Source organism: Chiloscyllium plagiosum, chromosome 7 (genome assembly GCF_004010195.1).
Source record: "Chiloscyllium plagiosum isolate BGI_BamShark_2017 chromosome 7, ASM401019v2, whole genome shotgun sequence".
In the NCBI taxonomy this organism is placed as follows: Eukaryota; Metazoa; Chordata; class Chondrichthyes; order Orectolobiformes; family Hemiscylliidae; genus Chiloscyllium; species Chiloscyllium plagiosum.
Genome location: NC_057716.1, coordinates 6,360,255 through 6,379,511, shown reverse-complemented (window position 1 = coordinate 6,379,511; position 19,257 = coordinate 6,360,255). Strand labels below are relative to the sequence as shown.

Sequence of the window (19,257 nt, the reverse complement as noted above, 5' to 3'; positions counted from 1 at the left end):
GTGAAACTTGTTTAAGAGATCCATTTTTAGAATCCATTGTATAGCATGGAAACAGACCCTTTTGGTCCAATTGCAGATATACTAAATTAATCTAGTTGCATTTGGCCCATATCCCTATAAACACTTTACATATCCATCCAGGTGCTTTGTTGTAATTATACCAGCCTCCATCTCCACTGGCAGCTTATTCCACCACCCTTCATTTTTAAAAAGCTTCCCCTCTCATGAAACATGTCAACTACTTTTGGAGTCCCTGATCCTGGGGAAAAAGACCTTGGCTATTCACCCTATCTATGCCTCATGATTTTATAAACCTTTAGGGTCACCCTTCAGCCTCCACCTATAATTGAGACCTTCCAATTGTAGCAACATCTTTAGAAGTCTTTTCTGAACCCTCTCGTTTCCTATAGCAAGGACTAGAATTGAAAGTATTCAAAAAGTGGGCCTAACCCATGTCCAGTACAGCTGCAAATGACATGCCAACTCCTATACCCAAACATTGACTAAATGCCACCTTTACTACCCTGAACTCTACTTTCAAAGGAACTATGTACCTGCATTTAAGGTCTTTGTTTGGCTACATGCACCAAGATACTATTAAGTCTTGCAGCACATTTATTTAAATTAAATTCAAATCTGCCACCCCAAATTTGTTAAAGAGCCCAATTAAATCACTTTCTAATATTAGGTTGAATAACTGAACATTATTAGAACATTTCATCTGTTTGGAAGTAGTTTACAATATTTGAGGTTTAAAAGAAGCTCATAAGACAAAGGTAACATTTTAAATCATAGAGCATAATTTTATTATCCCAGTTACAAACTGGAGCTAATTTCTATGGAATATGTAGGCAGTTCAAATTATGACTACCCAAGGATGACTTAATACTTCACAGTACTTACATGTGTACACTTTCATCCATGATTAAATGAATGAGTATTCCCTGTTTTGACCCAACACACAGGTGTAATCAGTACAAAAAAGGTTTAACTCATGCAGTAGAAACTTGCTATTTAAAGGACAATGTGCTCATTTCAAATGTTATATGAGAGGCTCAAGTTCATAAGATTTGTGGAGGGGAACTAGAATTGAGGAAACAAACTCACGTTGCACTTGCACATTATTGGCAAAGACTGGAAAGCATGACAAGCTGCCATGCAAAGTCTGGCAAAGGAGAAAGGCTAAAATTTTGCTTGTACTGGGTATAATTTGTTAATCTACATTTAAAACAGGTTTTAAGAGTACTTCGTGATTCTGCTCTTGGTGCTTTGACAGTAGCACTAATTGAGACTAACCATGAATTTTATTTTCATAAATTAACACTTAAATATTAAGCTGTTATGGCAATTGAACTTGTAGGCGCATTAATCTTAGACAGGCCTTTAAGAAAATAGTTAAGGCATACAGCTTAAAATTGTGAAAATAGTCAGCCTTTGAATGTATGTGACTTTCTGGAATTAGTGTTTAACACTAAAATTTAACTGCTCATGTTACCTGAACAGCCCAAAATCTCTTAATAAATAGAAGCTTGGCTGCCTTCTCCATCTGCACAGGTTAAAACAAGCTTTGCAGCCAGTCCAGCTTAATGCACCACAACATGTAGACAAATTACATTTAGTTACAGCTGAAATATCTGCACTTTATATACATGTATATTTGCATCTATATAATGCATTTTCTATATATATGTAACACTTTGCCAGAGGGGCTTTCCAAAAAGATTACAGTGTCATTATAAAATCAAGTGATACACATAGGTAAAGAAAAATCGCTCCCACATTTGCAGATGTGGAAAAGCACCACACTAATAAATAAATTATACAACTTTTAAAGGGGACCTACAACGGCTCCTTCCAACCTTTATTTACGTGTGATGCACCTCGTGAAGCATAAGTTCTCGTGGGATGTTGGTTTCTGGACCATACATTTTCTTTGCTCTTCTTTCAAATGCTGCTACCATCTGCTTAACAACTTCATCAAAAAAAACAGTGGCAAGTTGAGAGTGCAGCAAAGAACGGAATTCAAAAGATATCTGTAGGTAAGAAAACAAGATTAAATGGAGTTTTTGTTACACTTGAACAGTACAGAAAACTAAATTTGTTTAAGTTAATAACTTAAATCCAAAATGGTAGACTTCTCTGCTATACTTCTGAAAGTACAGTCACTGTGATCTAGCCAGGTTGAGGATTTGTCAATTTACATCAGTTATCTTTGAGTTAGGTCTCTGCTTATCACCATGATCTTGATCATTTTCCCATTCATTCTTAATCCACATTCACAAATGGAATTAATTTTAGATATCCAGTTGCCTTAGACGAGTTGGACACAAGGGTCTGTTTCTATGCTGTACATCTATGTCTATATGTTTCCTAAAAGGTGAGATGCACAGATCTTAATACTTCAAGTAGGATCTAAGCTGGGTTTGTATAATTGCAGCATAAGTTCTGCATCCTTGTACTCCAGTCCTCTATGTATAAAGGCAAGTATTCATTAGCTTTCTTGGTTATTTTCTGCACCTGTTAGTGACATTTTAAAAGATCTACAGAGCTGAACCCCCAATGTCTTTGGACATCTGTATTCAACTTCATACCATCCAGAAAGTACCCTGATCTATCCTTGGATCCTAAACTATTTGGTCACATGAGTGTATAACAATTATCAAAGATCAACCAAAACCAACAGGAAACTTTAGGAAATAAATGACTAATACAACGGCCTGGATGTAACTGACTTGAGGAAATGTGGAAGATCAGCACAAAATGACACCAATGTGCAGATACTATGACACCATTTATGAATCTTAGAACAATTTAAATGCACTTTTCAACTATACTTCTGAAAGTAGTCACTTTAACGTGAAATCTGGATGCCACCTAAAAATCTCCCTTTATTCTGATTTGCACTTAAATCCATTTAACCACCCCCCAGCTCATTGACTTACAATGGCTCCAAGACCACCAATAATTTTAAAACTGTCAACTTTGTTTAAAAAACCCTCTGCTAGAAATCAGAATCAGAAGTAGACAGGCAGGAGACTGGAAGAACACAGCAAGCCAGAGAGCATCAGGAGTTGGAGAAGTTGACATTTCAGGTGTAATCCTTCTTCAGGATTGGAGGTGGATGTCAGATAAAGGGTGGTGGGGGACAGGATCATAAAAAGGGGATAGATGAAGATAGGTACAGGGTACAAACTGGTCGGTGGCAGAGAGGGGGAAGGGCTCGGAAAGGAGGTTATTTGTAATTGGAGAACTCAATGTTGAGTCCTCCGGGCTGTTGGCTGCCTAGGCAGAAGATGAGTTATTGTTCCTCCAATTTGCAGTACGGTTTGTTGTGGCAGTGGAGGGGCCAAGGATGGTCATGTTGGAACGGGAGTGGGAAGGGGATTGAAGTGGGCGGTCTCTGGGAGGTCAGGTTGGCCTCTGCAGGCCCAGCTGCAATGCTCGGCAAACTGTTCATTTCCGATGTTGTGAAAACCACATCAGGAGCACCTATTACAATAAGCTAGGCTGGAAGAGAGGCAGATGAACCTCTGACTCACCTAGAAGGACTGTTTGGGGCCCTGGATGGAGGTGATGGGGGGTGGTGTGCTGGCAGGTTTTACAGACAGCATCGATGAAGAAAGTCGATATTTCACAAAGCCTAAAAGCACTACTTCAATGCACTTTTTTTTTTAGATTAGATTACTTACAGTGTGGAAACAGGCCCTTCGGCCCAACAAGTCCACACCGCCCCACCGAAGCGCAACCCACCCATACCCCTACATTTATCCCTTACCTAACACTACGGGCAATTTAGCATAGCCAATTAACCTGACCTGCACATCTTTGGACTGTGGGAGGAAACCGGAGCACCCCTGGAGGAAACACACACAGACACTGGGAGAACGTGCAAACTCCACAAAGGAATTGAGGCGGGAATTGAACCCGGGTCTCTGGCGCTGTGAGGCTGCAGTGCTAACCACTGTGCCACCGTGCTGCCACTTAAAAAACAAAAACTGGATGCTGGAAATCTGACAAAAATCAGAAATCAAAAATACTTAAGAGTTGACATTTCAAGTCCAGTGACCCTTTTTCAGAATAGAAAGTTCTGTAGAAATATCATTGGACTCAACATTACCTCTGCTTTCTCTCCAGATGCCACCAGACCTGCTGAGTTTATCTAACAATTTCTGTTTTTGTTATATAAGTGCAATTCATTGTTCCATAAAAGGCAAATCTATTTCAAGTAACATTGACGGGGGCATCAGAAAATATTGTCAAGGTAGTTTGAAGAGCACAATAGGTTTTTTGTTTATATTCAGTGTTCACTTGTTACATTTTGGAGCCTAAAGACAGCACTTCGCCGAGAGCATAGCACTTCCTCATTACTGCTGTAGTTGGCCTCAACTTGGTGCTCAGATTTCTACACTGAAACATGAATCCACAGCCTTCTGCTTCAGAAGAAAATGACCACTGAGCCACAGCTGATTCTTGTATCAGGTGTTCCTTCTCCTGTGGATAAGGATTCTTCATCTTTTCCAGTAATAAAAAGACACCTATGCAAGTTTAAGAAGCTTTCATAACAAAGATAAACTTGTTACCACCTATTTCAAAATTGAGAGAATACAGTTACAAATCTATATAATACTATTACATGAATACTCAACCAGTGACAGAACATTATAGGATTCATAGGAGCAGAGAGATCTTGGGATACTTGTCCATAGATTCCTGAAGGTGGCAGGACAGGTTAATAGGGGAGTTAAGGCTGCATATGGGACAATTGCCTTTCAGTAGGGAGGTCACGTTGGAGCTGTAGAAAATTTTAATTAGGCCACAGCTGAAGAAGTATGCCCAAAGCTCTGGTCATTACGCTGGAAGGAGTGCAGAGGAGATTTGTTAAGATATTGCCTGGAATGAAGCAGCTTACAGTGAAGAGATGCTGGGTAAAAGCATGGACAGGGTGAAAACAAAGCAGCCATTCCCCTTAGTTGAAGGGTCACTAACAAGGGGGAGTAATGTTAAGGCTGGAGGTAGAGAGGATTTGAGAAAGTTTTTATTCTCCCCAGCCAGAGAGTGATGAAAACTTGGAATGCACAGCCTGGGAAGGCAGTTGAGGCAGGAAACCTCTACTTTTTAAAAAAAGTACTTGGATGAGCAACTGAAAAGGTCATCGCTTTCAAAGCTACAGGCCAATTGTTGGGAAGTGGAACTAGTATAGATTTAGAGTAGTTTTTATAAGTACACATCTAAAAGGCCTCGTTTGTACTGTATTATACTATAAAATATCTGTAAATAATGTTAAAAAGATATCCACTGTTAAACTTCAGGGGTGGAGAAACAGCAAAAACAAAACTTCAGCACTACAATCTTGCAAAAAAAGTTAACTAGTAAATGGCAATGGAGTTGCATGTTATAAAAGAACTATTCATGATGAATAAGCAACAGCTGCAAATGATTTGCTGTTTGCCAAAATGAGAACTCAGCAGCTTCTGAGCTCCTTATGCAAGAGATTTTCAACTATCCATAAGCATTTCTAAAATTTACATTAACGTCCCAACTAGGGATGATCTACTATAAATGCAACAGAATATGGCATTAAACTCCAAAAGAAATGCAACATAAATTGTGAGGAGAGTCACTTGCACAACGGTTAGAGGAGCATGTGGGCCCCACATGATCACTTTTAAATGTGACTTCTGAAGTGTGCCAAGGTCCTGCTACTTGATTAACCATCAGAAGTTTGCAATGCTTTTTTCCTCTGGATGCTCTGTCCAAAAATCATGTGCTCAGAACATGGGTGAATTGAATGTAAATTGCATTGATAAATTGGCTTGATAAATTTGATGGCCTTTTCTTGCTCTTCTCAAATTAATGCATTCAGTCAATTTTTGATTTGTACAAACAAGATTAATAAGAAAATGAAAATATCCTTAATAAATGTGGCTAGTACCACAGGTTAGAAAGTATTAAACACAAGCGGTGTTAAATTAGCTGCTCTATTCAGTCTTCAGGAATGAACAGATTTTTTTTTCCAGTCTTACAAGTCTTTCCAAGTTACAGTCGATCTAAAATACAAGAAGTCTGAGGCACGTTTCATATAACCTACCGAAAAGTCAACAGTGCAGGTCCTTGGATATCCAGGAACTCCAGGACTGAATCGCCAATTTGTCTCCAAATGATTAAATAGTCTACCATCAGTACAGGAAGCCTGAAATTATATATTATTAATAAAACTAAGACTTTAAATGAAACATTCCATTTAGAAAAAGGTTGCACACAATTTTTTTTTCTCAAGATGTAGACAATGCTGGTATGGCTCTATACACTTTTTAGCTTTCCTTTGTTGCCATGAGAAACTTAAGCATACATAACGAGTTCACTACATGGTATTAGTTAAGAAGGGGAATACATCAAACAACAGATTGTAGTCATGTTATCCAAGTAAACATGCCAGGTTACAAAATTTCAGAATTTAATTTTACAAGAGGTTTTTTGGTGGTCAGTCCAGTATTACAATCACTACACGACTGAAACCTGCTTTAAGAAAATGAAAACAACTTACTCACTCATTCAGGTTACATTTGCAGATGAAACTGAATATGCTTTTTAAAAAATGGATAGATCTCTAGAGACTAAAGGTATTAAGTGTTGTAGAAAGAGCTTAGGAGTACAGCATTGAGATAGAGGATTATCGATGATCATGTTGAATGGCAGGGTAGGCTTGATGGTCTGCAGAGCACGCTCCTGCTCCTCTTTTCCATGTTTCTATGAAACAAGTGACTGTACTAATCAGATCAACAGGCCATCAATCCATTTGTTTTTTTTTTCTCTGCCAGTTACTTTTGAAAATATTTGTGGGATACAGAATACCCTAAAATATTTCACCTATTCCTGTCCACTAATTAAACTGCATCAATAGAAGATAGGTGGGACGCAGTTTGGTAGGAGGCAGAAGAGTAATCGGCCAGTAAGTTTCACTGTACACAACTTTATTTTTTAAGTCGATCATAGGATATGGATATCACTGGCTCAGCCACGATTAATGGTCAATTGTCTTGAAGAAATTGCTAGTGAGCAGCCTTGTTAAACTGCTGCTACCCTTAAGTATTGGTAGTTACAGTTCTGCTAAAAATGGAGCTCCACAATTTTAATCAGAAGACAGTAAAAGGGATGGCAATATAGTTCTAAGGCAGGTGATGGTATTCCATCTTTCTGCTACCCTGGTCATTCTAGGTGACAGTTTTGGATAGTGCTATTCCTCATGCAGTATTCCACAGAGTAGGCAGTTGAAAAAGGAAGAGTTGCTGGTGATTATGGAGTTAGTGCACTATCAAAGATTGTGAAAAGGGTTGATTTGGGCCAGGTGCCAGATGTTGACCAATAGAGAATGTCGCTGAAAATGTGTTGCTGGAAAAGAGCAGGTCAGGCAGCATCCAAGGAGCAGGAGAATTGACGTTTCGGGCATGAGCCCTTTTTCAGGAATGAGAAAGCATAACTATAAACTATCCAACCATGATGCAATATGTGTTCCTATGCAGTAAGGCTTGGACAATGACAAGGCCTGGACTAATCAGTGGCAAGTAACATTGTCTGTCATGAATAGTAGAAATTCCTGATTCCTGAAGAAGGGCTCGTGCCCGAAACATCGATTCTCCTGCTCCTTGGATGCTGCCTGACCTGCTGCGCTTTTCCAGCAACACATTTTCAGCTCTGATCTCCAGCATCTGCAGTCCTCACTTTCTTCCCAATAGAGAATGTCAGAATGGTTACAGCACTGCAACAGGCCATTCAGCCCAACATGCCCAAGGAACTTGGGTGAGAAAATGCAATGCAGTTTATAGATGGCATACACTTCTGCCACTGTGCATCAATGGTGAAGGGAAATAAAGGTCTTAGACAGGGTGCCAATCATGATTCCAGCTTTATTTTGAATGGTATCAAGCTTCTTCACAGTATTATTGGAATGAGCAGGCATCCAGGCCAGTGTAAAGTATCCCATCACACTCAACTGGTTTGGAGAAGACAGAAGGACAGTTACTTACTGCAGAATTCCTAGTTTCTAACTTTTCTTGTAACCACAGAATTTATTTGACTGGACAAGTTCAGTTTCTGGTCAATGTCCCCAGAATATTAGTAATGAGGGGTTTCAGTAATGCTAATGTCATTGAAAGTTAAGGGATGATGATTAAATCTCACTTGTTGGAATTGGGAATTTCTACTATTCATGACAGACAATGTTACTTGCCACTGATTAGTCCAGGCCTTGTCATTGTCCAAGCCTTACTGCATAGGAACACATACTGCATCATGGTTGGATAGTTTACAGTTATGCTTTCTCATAATGGAACGGTCACCAAGATGGAACAGATTTGACCACAGTTTTCCTCACAAGCAGGCAAGAAGAAAATTAACAGCAAACAAGACACCCTGCACATTTATTTTGTTGCTTCTGTGAATGACAGAAACCTTGGAGATGATCCCAACCCATTACTGCTGTCAGTGCTACAAAAGGAGGAAGGGAAATGAAATAAATTAGGGTTAAAATTTAATTTCTTCTTTCTGGTACATGTCAAAGTGCAAGTGAGCTAGAAATTTGAAAGGAGACAGGAGAAAAGTAAAATCAAATGGTAAAGAGGAGATACTAAGCCATATAGACAAGCTGGTTTCAAGTTGCATTTCTGGTTTAGCTGATTTTATCATAGCACAGCATTAACACAACTGCTTGTACCATTCTTGGGTTGAAGAGGGAAGAACTGTCTAGGTTTCTATTTCTGATGATAATCCAATGACTTTTATGAAATGAATCCTGAGAGTTGAGTGTAAATAACATCAAGTTTAGTTGTAATAACCTGCACATACTGTCAAACATATAATGGGAACTTGTCAAAATGTGTCTGGAACTCAGCAGAAAGAACACAGGAATGACAGCTAGGAAAAAAAGGGAATAGAAATCAACCAAAAGGAGGACTGCAGCACCCAACCTGCAACCCACACTTTGATTTCTAATCATTGTAATAGCTTAAACTCAATTAACTATACATTTGCACACTTCAACTTACTGAAGATCACCCATTTTAGAAAGAAATGGGGTGAAGTAATTTCTGACATACAAATGAACACCAGATCATTGTTAAAATTAAGATTTTTTTGATTGAATTTCTTTTAAATGCATCTAAAATTATAAGCTCCGGAGATGGTTCAGTGGGGAGCTGAATTATGCACATTGGAGATGTTCTGGAATTGACCTATGCTGATACAATTGGGAAGTGATAAAAGTAAAAGGATAAACAACAGGTCTCTATTTTCCTGCATCAGCAAGGGGCATCATGGTGTTGTGCTTTATCCTAGCTCCCTGTTCTATTTGCAGCCATTTGATAAAGCAGACAGTTGGAAAGAAAGAGTTGCTGGGAGTTTCTGTACTGTCAAGGACTGTGAATAGGGTTGATTTGGACCACGTGCAGGACATTGACCAGTATATAGAATTACAATGGTTACAGCACTGCAACCGGCCATTCAGTCCAGCATGCCCAAGGCAGCCTGTCACAAGTGAGGAATTAACATCTTAGAGACCGAAAGGGCAAGGAGAAAGTTCGGAAAGGAAGAGCCATTAAAATCAAGATATCCAAACTGTATACAAATACACAACTCAACTTTTAAATACACAAGAGAATTCTTAATATTGAAACATTACCTTAACTAAATGTGGTCGCACCAAAGTCACAACTGAAGTGTACCGTTCAACTATCGGTGGAAATCCTATTTCTAGCTGAGCTTTAGCATACCCTGAGCGTTTAGATATGATGTCCGATTTCTTGCACCATGGTACAAAATGTTTGTAGTCAGCTACACCAGACACTACATTGTACATTTCCAGCATTGAAAACCTAAAACAAATTAAGATTCAAATTTACTATCAAAACTGACATACAAGAGACAAAATAAATCTTAGATAACAAAAACCACGAACCCCATTACTCTTCTCTCAGAATACTCTTTCTTCTTGTTTATTAGTGGCCCAGCAAGATTGAAAAAATTTGTTTGTTGAATCAGGCAATGTCTTGGTGTCTTGAGTAATGGAGTTCTGTTCATTAGAATGCCACAAGATGACAGATACCTGTTATTGGAAATATTAGTTATTAAAATGACATTAAAGCTGTATTCTGTTGTACATAAATCATTTGCATTTAGTAGTTTGTTCATTATAACAGTGACAACTCTTAATTTCCTTCCTCCACATTTAACCATTTTACCTATTTCATTCTAGATCCATCTAGATTCAAAGTGATTTGAAATTGAACAAAAATAAATTCAAATCTTTACCACTGCCTCCAATAGACAGAAAATTATTTCACAAATTGGTTTCTTTGGTGGGTAAATCGTGGACTTTAACTCCGTTCCAAAGCCAATGCATCTGACATGATTCAGCTGACAGTGGTATGCTGAAAGTACTGAGACATGAATAGAGTACCAGTTGTCTGCCAAACTCAACTGCTCATCAAGCCAGCTAAAATTGGATCTTTTTTTCTGACTGGATCAACATTCAGCTGATTTTGTATAAGATGGGAAAGCGCAGCAGGTCAGGCAGCATCCAAGGTGCAGGAGAATCGATGTTTCGGGCATAAGCCCTGAAGGATGCTCCTTGGATGCTGCCTGACCTGCTACGCTTTTCCAGCAACACATTTTTCAGCTCTGATCTCCAGCATCTGCAGTCCTCACTTTCTCCTATAAGATGGAAAAGTAATGATGTTACAGAGGGGAAAATAAAATGCAAAAACATTGTCGTGAAACATGGGACTGAGCCATAAATACCAGCGAAGCCTGAAGTTCAAGCTTCAGTCTGCTGGAAGAAGATTGCAGGAGGATGCCAACTGGCTAAATGCCAAAAATTTGCCTCCATTCTTCAGGTTATGAAAGAATGAAGACAACACAAAAACACAGCTTTCCAATTCCCAATTGATATCTATTAAAACAGTATTCATTGCCAAGAGGATTTTGTTCTTCTGATGGATTCCACTGCAAAAATCTCTTCAAATCACAATGTCTCAGATAGGATGCAAGTACCCTTTGAATTAAAAGCATTAATTGTACAGGATGTTGAAGAAAATGTTCAAATGCAACTATTCCTTTAAAATAATTCAAAGTTTATGGATATTTTGCCTATTGTAGACTCAATGTCCTCCCCAGTCCTTACTCCAGGTTCTTCTGCAAACATCCTCCTATGGTTTGATAAATTAATCCTAAAGATTAAAAAATATGAAGCACATGAAACATTATTAAGTGATACTTTTGTTTCCTATTCTGAAATAGAATCACAATCATTTGTCCCAGCATGAGTGAGACATTTCTCCAAGTGTGAAATCCACTTAAGTATCATTCCTTGTAACCTTGCACATTGTTCCTTTTCATGTAATTGAATTCCTTCTTGAACTCAGTGGAACCTATCATCATTTTGCAGGCTGTGCATTCCAGATTTTAACCACTCACTCCACAAAAAAAAAAGTTTACTTTCATAACTCTATTGCTTCTTTTGAGCAATTTCTCAAAAGGGATACTATAAATTTGTAGATCAGTGTCTTGCCCCAAATATATATCAGAAGAAAGCACAGCTGCAAATGAGAATTGCAACCAGATCATATTAATTTCCAACAGGCCAGATCCATAAGTGACAAACTGAAGCAACATTAACAATTATACAAAAGAAAACAAATGTTGGAAGCCTGAAATTATAAACAGTGCTGGAAATATTCAGGTCAATCATGTGACAACTGTACAAAGAAATAGAATGGGGCAGGAAGAATAAAAAGGGAAGGCACGTATCACAGAGGAAGTAAATCAAGTGATTAAAAGGATAAATGGTGTAAAAGTAAACAAGTATGGTTAGAGGCAATAAAGAAAAAAAAAGTCAAGAAGAGGTATATAGAGGAACCTCGATTATTTGAGCAACACGGACGGGGAGTGGTTTGTTCAGATAATCAAATGTTCGGAAAAATCAAATGCCGAATAACAGATTAGCCAAGCATCAGGACCTTGTGATCTTGCAGATTATCCAAATTTCGGATAATCAAGATCACACAGTATATGGAATTTACAGAACCACCACAAACATTTGTAATTTGAAAAAAAAACATCTATTGACATGCTGAAATTGTAGTATTAAATGTGAATTCCAAAAAGTTACAAAGCATCTAATGAAAAGATTAGGTGCTGAGAACAGTGTAAGAGAACTTGTCATGCCTTTTGAAATTTTGCATTTATATTCGTCCTGATGAACACAAGCTAAAAAAAACTTCAATAACACAAGTTCTGTATTACTAAAGGACTATGTATACTAAGAACAAAAGATATTGTTTCAGGTCAATGATCTTTCAGCATTCACAGAACCTTTGACCATGCCCATTCCATTCCTCAAACTTGTGTTTTCACTCATTCCCCTAGAACAATTATTGGGCCACCCCTTCAACTTCTTCACAATCTAAAAAGGATCATCTTCAATCATTTTTGCCAATGCCATCAAACACTTTCCTTCCAATTCTCTTCAGTAATCCGAAGAGATAGTTTTCTCCTGCTCCACCCAATTGCCTTAAAAACCTCCCCTTCTTGCAGTATCTTCCTATGGACAGGATGCAACACCTATCCTTATATCTCCTATCTTTCCAGCACACCAAGCACTCCTTCCAGGCAAAGAAGCAAATGTACTTTCAATTAAGCAAACTGTATTCACGATTATAGTTCAAGATCTATTTTCTTTTGCCTTGTACCACCACCCCCTTGATTATTAAGCTCTCCCACTGTGCATATTAAACATCCTCTCATTCTTCCACCACTCCACACTTCCCTGCCTTGTTACTTGCTTAATTATTATTATAGCTCTCAAGTGTTTCTAATTTCACAGAAGGCCATCTACCTCAAACTAGAATCGTCTCCCCAATAAGGTGCTGCCCAACAAGCTGACGATTCTCCTTTTATTTCAATAGTATGTTTGTTTACCAAATACAACATGCATCAGGTTATTATTTGTCTCTGAGTCACCAACTGATCACCTTGCAGAACATTCCCACCACAGAAAGTCAGATACAACCCTCCCTCTGACGTCTCATCCTTTGTAATACAGAAATACAATCCAGAACAAATAAAAGGAGTCAATTCTTTAAACAGAACAGAAGGGTGGTATTATTAGTAAAGCAATAGAAATCATAATGCTGTGAGATGTAAGAACAAAAGTGCTTTCCAATTTGGTAGTGCGAAGTTCCAAAGGATGTGAGAAAATTTTTCAAAAGCATGGAAATTATTTAAGATATCATATTAGGAAAGTTTTCCTTTCAAATTAAGAACATGTAACTTGTCAGCTGTAATATTACTTATGTGATACAAAGTAAAAAATTACTCCCGGTTACAATATTACAGAATAACCTCATTGCATCAGGTTCCAAACATATTCTTACAACGTCCAATATTGCTTCTGTCATTTTGCTTGACTTTTACCAGACTTTCGTCTGATATTCAGTCCCACAGAAGCAGAAACTTCTTCCTCTTAAATGTCAAGGAGACCAAAGCCACTGCCTTTAGAACCAGATCTAAATTTCCCAGCCATCCCTCCTGAGCCATTGTCTCAAGCTCAGAATCTGTGATGTGTAGGATACTGAACCACCAGCCCCATGTGCTCACCCCTCCTTTGTCAGTCCACCTGATGTTGAAATTTTCATCCAGGTTTTCTGACCTCTAAATTCTTTGCCAACAAGCATCCTACCTTCCATGAACATACGTACATCAAAAACTGCATAGCTTGTATCCTCTTAACAAGTCATAGAGATGTACAGCACGGAAACAGAGCCTTTGGTCCAACCCATCCATGCTGACCAGATATCCCAACCCAATCTAGTCACACCTGGCCCATATCCCTCCAAACCCTTCCTATTCATATACCCATCCAAATGTCTTTTGAATGTTGCAATTGTACCATCCTCCACCATTTCCTCTGGCAGCTCATTCCTTACACGTACCACCCTATGAGTGAAAAGGTTGCCCCTTAGATCTCCTGTTTATCCATCACCTGTGCTTTGTGAACCACAGTTTAAATGCCTTCAATGCCTTGATTAATTTTCACATGTTCATGTGATTGGTGTAGCAAAGAGGGCAAAGTGTATGGAGAGGGAAAGCCTAACTTTAGAAACTGTTTTAGTAATATCAGTTTAATATTGATTTATTCAGTATTTTACCATTTATAGTTTATTCAATAATTTATTCTGCAATCCAAAGGGGCACTGGAATATGGAAACATTATCCATTTTTCAGTGTACATAAGTACAAGCGACAATATTAAATTAATGTAAGGGTGCAGGAGGACATGCCAAGAACAGAACCAGGCATATTGTCAACCTGGTAAAACTACAAAACAGGACTATTTGCATACCAAACAGCAAAAGATAGACAGAGCTAAACAATTCCTCAACCAACAGATCAGATCTAAGTTTTGAAGTCTTGCCACATCTAATTGTGAATGGTAGTGGACAATTAATTGAAAGGAGGCAGTTCCAGAATAATTTCCATCCTCAATGATGGGAAAGCCAGGAGACTAAAGTTGAGATATTTGCAACCCATATTCAGCCAGAACTGCAGATTTGATGACCAATCTCAGCCTCTTCCAGAGATCCCAATACGACAGATGCCAGTTTTCAGTAAATTTGATTCACTCCACATGAAATCGAGAGAGAGGTGGAGGCACTGGATATTGGATGGATCCCTGACATTTCCGCCATACTGAAAATATGTTCCAGACCTTGCCACACAGCCTAGCCAAGCTTTCCAGTAACGCTGGCATCTACCTAATCATCTAGAAAATTGCCCAGGTTTGTCCTGTACACAAAAAGCAGGGCAAAGGCAACTCAGCCAATTATGATACTAACAGTCTATTTTCACTCATCAGTAAAATGAACCAAAGTGCTATCAAGCAGCACCTGCTCATCAATAACTTGCTCAAACAGTTTGAGTTCCATCAAACACTCAGCTTATGACCTCATGATAGTCTTGGTTCAAATATGGACCAAAGAGTTGAATTCCAAAAAGGTGAAGAGAGTGACTGCCCTCGATATCAAGGCTGCATTTGACTGAGTGGATCAAAGAGCCGCAGCAAACCCTCAGTCAATGAGAATTGAAGGAAAACTCTCCACTAGTTGGAGTCATACTTGGCATAAAACAAGATGGTTGTGGTTGCTGGAGGAAGTTCGCTCCTCTGAAGGAATCTTTGCAAGAGTTCATCAGGCAAAATATTTGCTAATTCACCTGTTCAGAAATGTTATTGTACACCTCTGGAGCAGGTGAGAAATTCAGTTCACTTGGTCCAGAGGGAGGGACACTACCACTGCATTACAACAGTCCCATTCTTCAGGGTAGTATTGTACATCCTTAGCTGATTCAAATCACATCATAAGTGGGGATGTTCTGCAACAATTGCACAAATGTTCAGCACCATGCGCAAATCCTCAGCTAACAGTCTAAGTCCAAATGCATCAAAACCCAGACAATACACTGACTTCGGCTGAAAGGCAAAAATGAACAATTATTCCCACTGTTGGAATGTTGCGTGCAATTCTGGTTTCCTTCCGATCAGAAAGATGTTGGGAAACTTGAAAGGGTTCAGAAAAGATTTACAAGGATGTTGCCAAGGTCAGAGGGTTAAAGCAAAGGGGGGAGGTTGAATAGGCTAGGGCTGTTTTCTCAGGAGGGTCAGAGGCTGAGGGGTGACCTTATAGAGGTTTATAAAATCATGAGGGGCATGGATAGGGTAAATAGACAAGGTCCTTTCCCTGGGGTGGGAGAGTCCAGAACTAGAGGGCAAAGGTTTAGGGTAAGGGGGGAAAGATATAAAAGAGACCTAATGGGCAACTTTTTCCACACAGAGGGGAGAGAGTGTATGGAATGAGCTGCCAGAGGAAGTGGTGGAGGCTAGTACAATTGTAACATTTAAAAGGCATCTGGATGGGTATATGAATAGGAAGGAAGAGTTTGGAGGGATATGGCCCAGGTGCTAGAAAGTGGGACTAGATTGGATTGGGATATCTGGTCAGCATGGACGAGTTGGACCGAAGAGTCTGTTTCCGTGCTGTACATCTCTAGGACTCTGACTCTAAATGCCAGGCAATGACCACTACAAGAGAGAATGCAACCACCATCCCTTGACATTCAATTACATTACTACCAAGGAATCTTCCAATTCCAACATCCTAGGGGATACCATTGACAAGAAACTGAACTGGACTAATCATATACAGTAGCTACAAAAGCAGATCAGAGGCATGGAATCCTACGGAGTAAATGAATTCCTGATTCCCAAATGCTGTCTACCACCTGCAAGTCCCGAGTCAGAATGTAATGGAATACTCTCCACTTCTCCATATGAGCAGAGCTCCAATATAAGTAGTTTGGCATGATCCTGGACAAGGCAGCCCACTTAACTGGCATCACATCCAGAAACATTCACTTTCTGCACATTGATGCTCAGCGACAGTAGTGTATAAATGCACTGCAGAAATTCACCAAGGCTCCTCAGAAGGCACATTCCAGATCCATGACTACTAGCATCTAAAAGGACAAGGATAGCAGATACTTGGGAACAGCACACCTGCAAGTTCCTCTCCATGCAACTTGCCATTGATGGTCAAAATCCCAGAACTCCTTAACTACATTGGAGGGTCTACCTATAGCATAAGGTCAGCAACAGTTCACCACCACCTTCTCAAGATGAACAAAGTTGGCCGGGTCAGCAATGCCCACATCCCATGAGTAAATAAAAAAGTCAAACAATATTATCACGATGAAAGGAACAATTATGCTTCAATTTGAACTAGAAATATATTTCAGGAACAAACAGAAGGAAACATATGGCGCTGGTTATGAAAGTACATTTAAAGCAACCACTGTAAATGGCAGCTAGCATTGTTTTGAAATGGACCGATCATTATTAGGAAGATTTCGACTCCCCCGGTCAGTTACCGAGAAAGGATAAATACCGGTTAACCTTGACAGCGATAAAGATTCAAAACTTTTGAAATATTCATGACGTATGTCACTTATTTTCACCGTCAACAGAATTTACCCACATGCTGTTCGATTCACTGCTTCAGTTAATGAACTGAAATTAAACACCCGTTGTGCAATTTTTAAACAGTAGTGAGGATTATCTAGAACATGGAGCAGATCTTCCTGCAGTTTAATGACCCAGAGATCCGGGCGGTGTAATCCAGCGATATGAATGTTGACTAGTTGCTGCAATTTAAAAAGTCGCGCTGGCCCAGGCCCACCGCCGGTCACAAAATCCATTACAACTGCGATCTTAAACTGCATTGAATATTATTGACGTCTGTCGCTTCGCCCGGTCAGCGTTGAATTATATCCGCACCCCGACAAACGGAAATAGGCGAGCCGCCGGCCTTTAGGACCGAAAACAGAAACTGATTCCCCCAAAACTTTCCAAGGTCGGCAGCTCGGGAGGGTTGGTACGTACTGACAAGGCCACGCCGCAAGCCAACACTGCCAAATGAGTTACCTGACGACGTGTTTGGACTGTCTTTCCCGGGCAAAATAGGCTGGAAATTCGAAAACATCGCAAAGTACCCGCCGCAGAGGCCTACCGCTCCTCGCCATTTCACTCTTTGTGAAGGCCACCCGGCACCCAGCACCCGCCCCCGCCCGATCGCTGACGTCAGCGGACACCCCGCCCACCCGAGCCGACGGCTCCACCCACTGCCCTCATCCGCCTCCCTCATAGCTCCCACGCCCCCTCTGGACTCTGCTTCCTGATTGGCTGCGATGCCCGCCTTCCCGCAAGGGGTGGGGGGCGGGGGGGGGGCGGTGGATGGTCGCCTGGCAACCTGGGACGAGCGACGTCACAATGTTTCCACTGTCAGGTTATGTAAAGGTTTGTCACGGGATTCGGCGGCGCTGCCAGCGGTCGGATTCACCTCGAGACTAACATGTCTTAGACATATATGGTAACTGCTTTTAAAAATACCCTGCAAATGTGACCAACATAATGTTCAGATAGCCAGAATTAAACTATTGCCCCATTACACATCAGATAGAATTTGCCGTACAAACAATTATTCTTTGCCTATTCCCTGAGGGGGAAATAAACAGTTTTTTTTTTCAAATTTATTTAACAATCGGATTCAACGTGTGAGAGGTCGAATTCTTGTCGAAATAAACAAACATGGCGAAAGTAGCAAGTTGTGGAAACAAGCGTGCCGTGCTTTTGGAAATGTATTTTATTTTCTTGACTATTCAGTTGTTCAAGAGGGTGCGATGTTGCATGTAACCCAAATAAACGATTCTCTAAGCAATTCTATCCAAGAGGAGTCCAAGTATAAATTGGGAATGTAGTTAGACTCAAGGAGTCCAATTTACAGGCGTCCATGATGTACATCAATGGTACAAAACAGTGAACTGCTTTAGATTACTCACAATTTGATTTGATTTATTTATTGTCGTGTACCTAAGTATAGTGAAAAGTTCTGTTTACAAGCAGTACAGGCAGATCATAGTAAGCAAGAGCATACAGATCAGAGGATGAAAGAAAACTTGGACAGAGTAAGACATAAAGGTTACATCGCACAGGGCATGCACTAGGCAAGATCGACCTTAGAAAAATCAACATCATTTGAAGTTAGAAAGTCCATTCATCAGTCAAAGAATGGCCAGGAAAAAGCGGTTCCTGAACCTGCTGGTGCATGTGTTCAAGCTTCTGTATCTTCTGTCTGACGGAAGAGGTTGGAGGAGAGCATTACTGAGGTGCAATGGGACTTTGATGATGGTGGCAGCTGTGTAAATGGAGTCCGTAGATGGAAGGTTGACTTCCGTGATGATCTGGGCTGTGCATATAACCTTACAGTCCTGGGCAGAGTAATTGCCATACCAGATCATATACACCCGGATAGTATACTTTCAATGGATCATCTGTAAAGGTTGGTGAGAGTCCATATAGACATGCCAAATTTCCTGAGCAGCCTGAGGAAGTAGCGGTGTTGTTGCGCCTTCTTGACCGTTGCATCTACATGGGAAGTCTAGGATAGGTTGTCAGTTATTACAAACCCAACAACTCCCACAGCTACCTGGATTACACCTCTTCCCACCCTACCTCTTGCAAAAATGCCATCCCGTATTCCCAATTCCTCCACCTCCGCCGTATCTGCTCCCAGGAGGACCAGTTCCACCACAGAACACACCAGATGGCCTCCTTCTTTAGAGACCGCAATTTCCCTTCCCACATGGTTAAAGATGCCC

General features: G+C 40.0%; 1 protein-coding gene across 1 annotated transcript; it reads right to left on the bottom strand.

The window, feature by feature from the left end:
- Nucleotides 1-777: 777 nt before the first annotated feature.
- coq10b (coenzyme Q10B) lies at nt 778-17,682 on the bottom strand. The gene is made up of 5 exons (XM_043692924.1): nt 17,525-17,682; nt 9,950-10,096; nt 9,674-9,866; nt 6,089-6,190; nt 778-2,033 (listed from the first exon to the last, which is right to left on the bottom strand). Exons 1-5 carry the CDS (start codon nt 17,620-17,622, stop codon nt 1,866-1,868), a joined length of 708 nt encoding a protein of 235 aa, XP_043548859.1. The 5' UTR covers nt 17,623-17,682; the 3' UTR covers nt 778-1,865.
- Nucleotides 17,683-19,257: the final 1,575 nt, after the last annotated feature.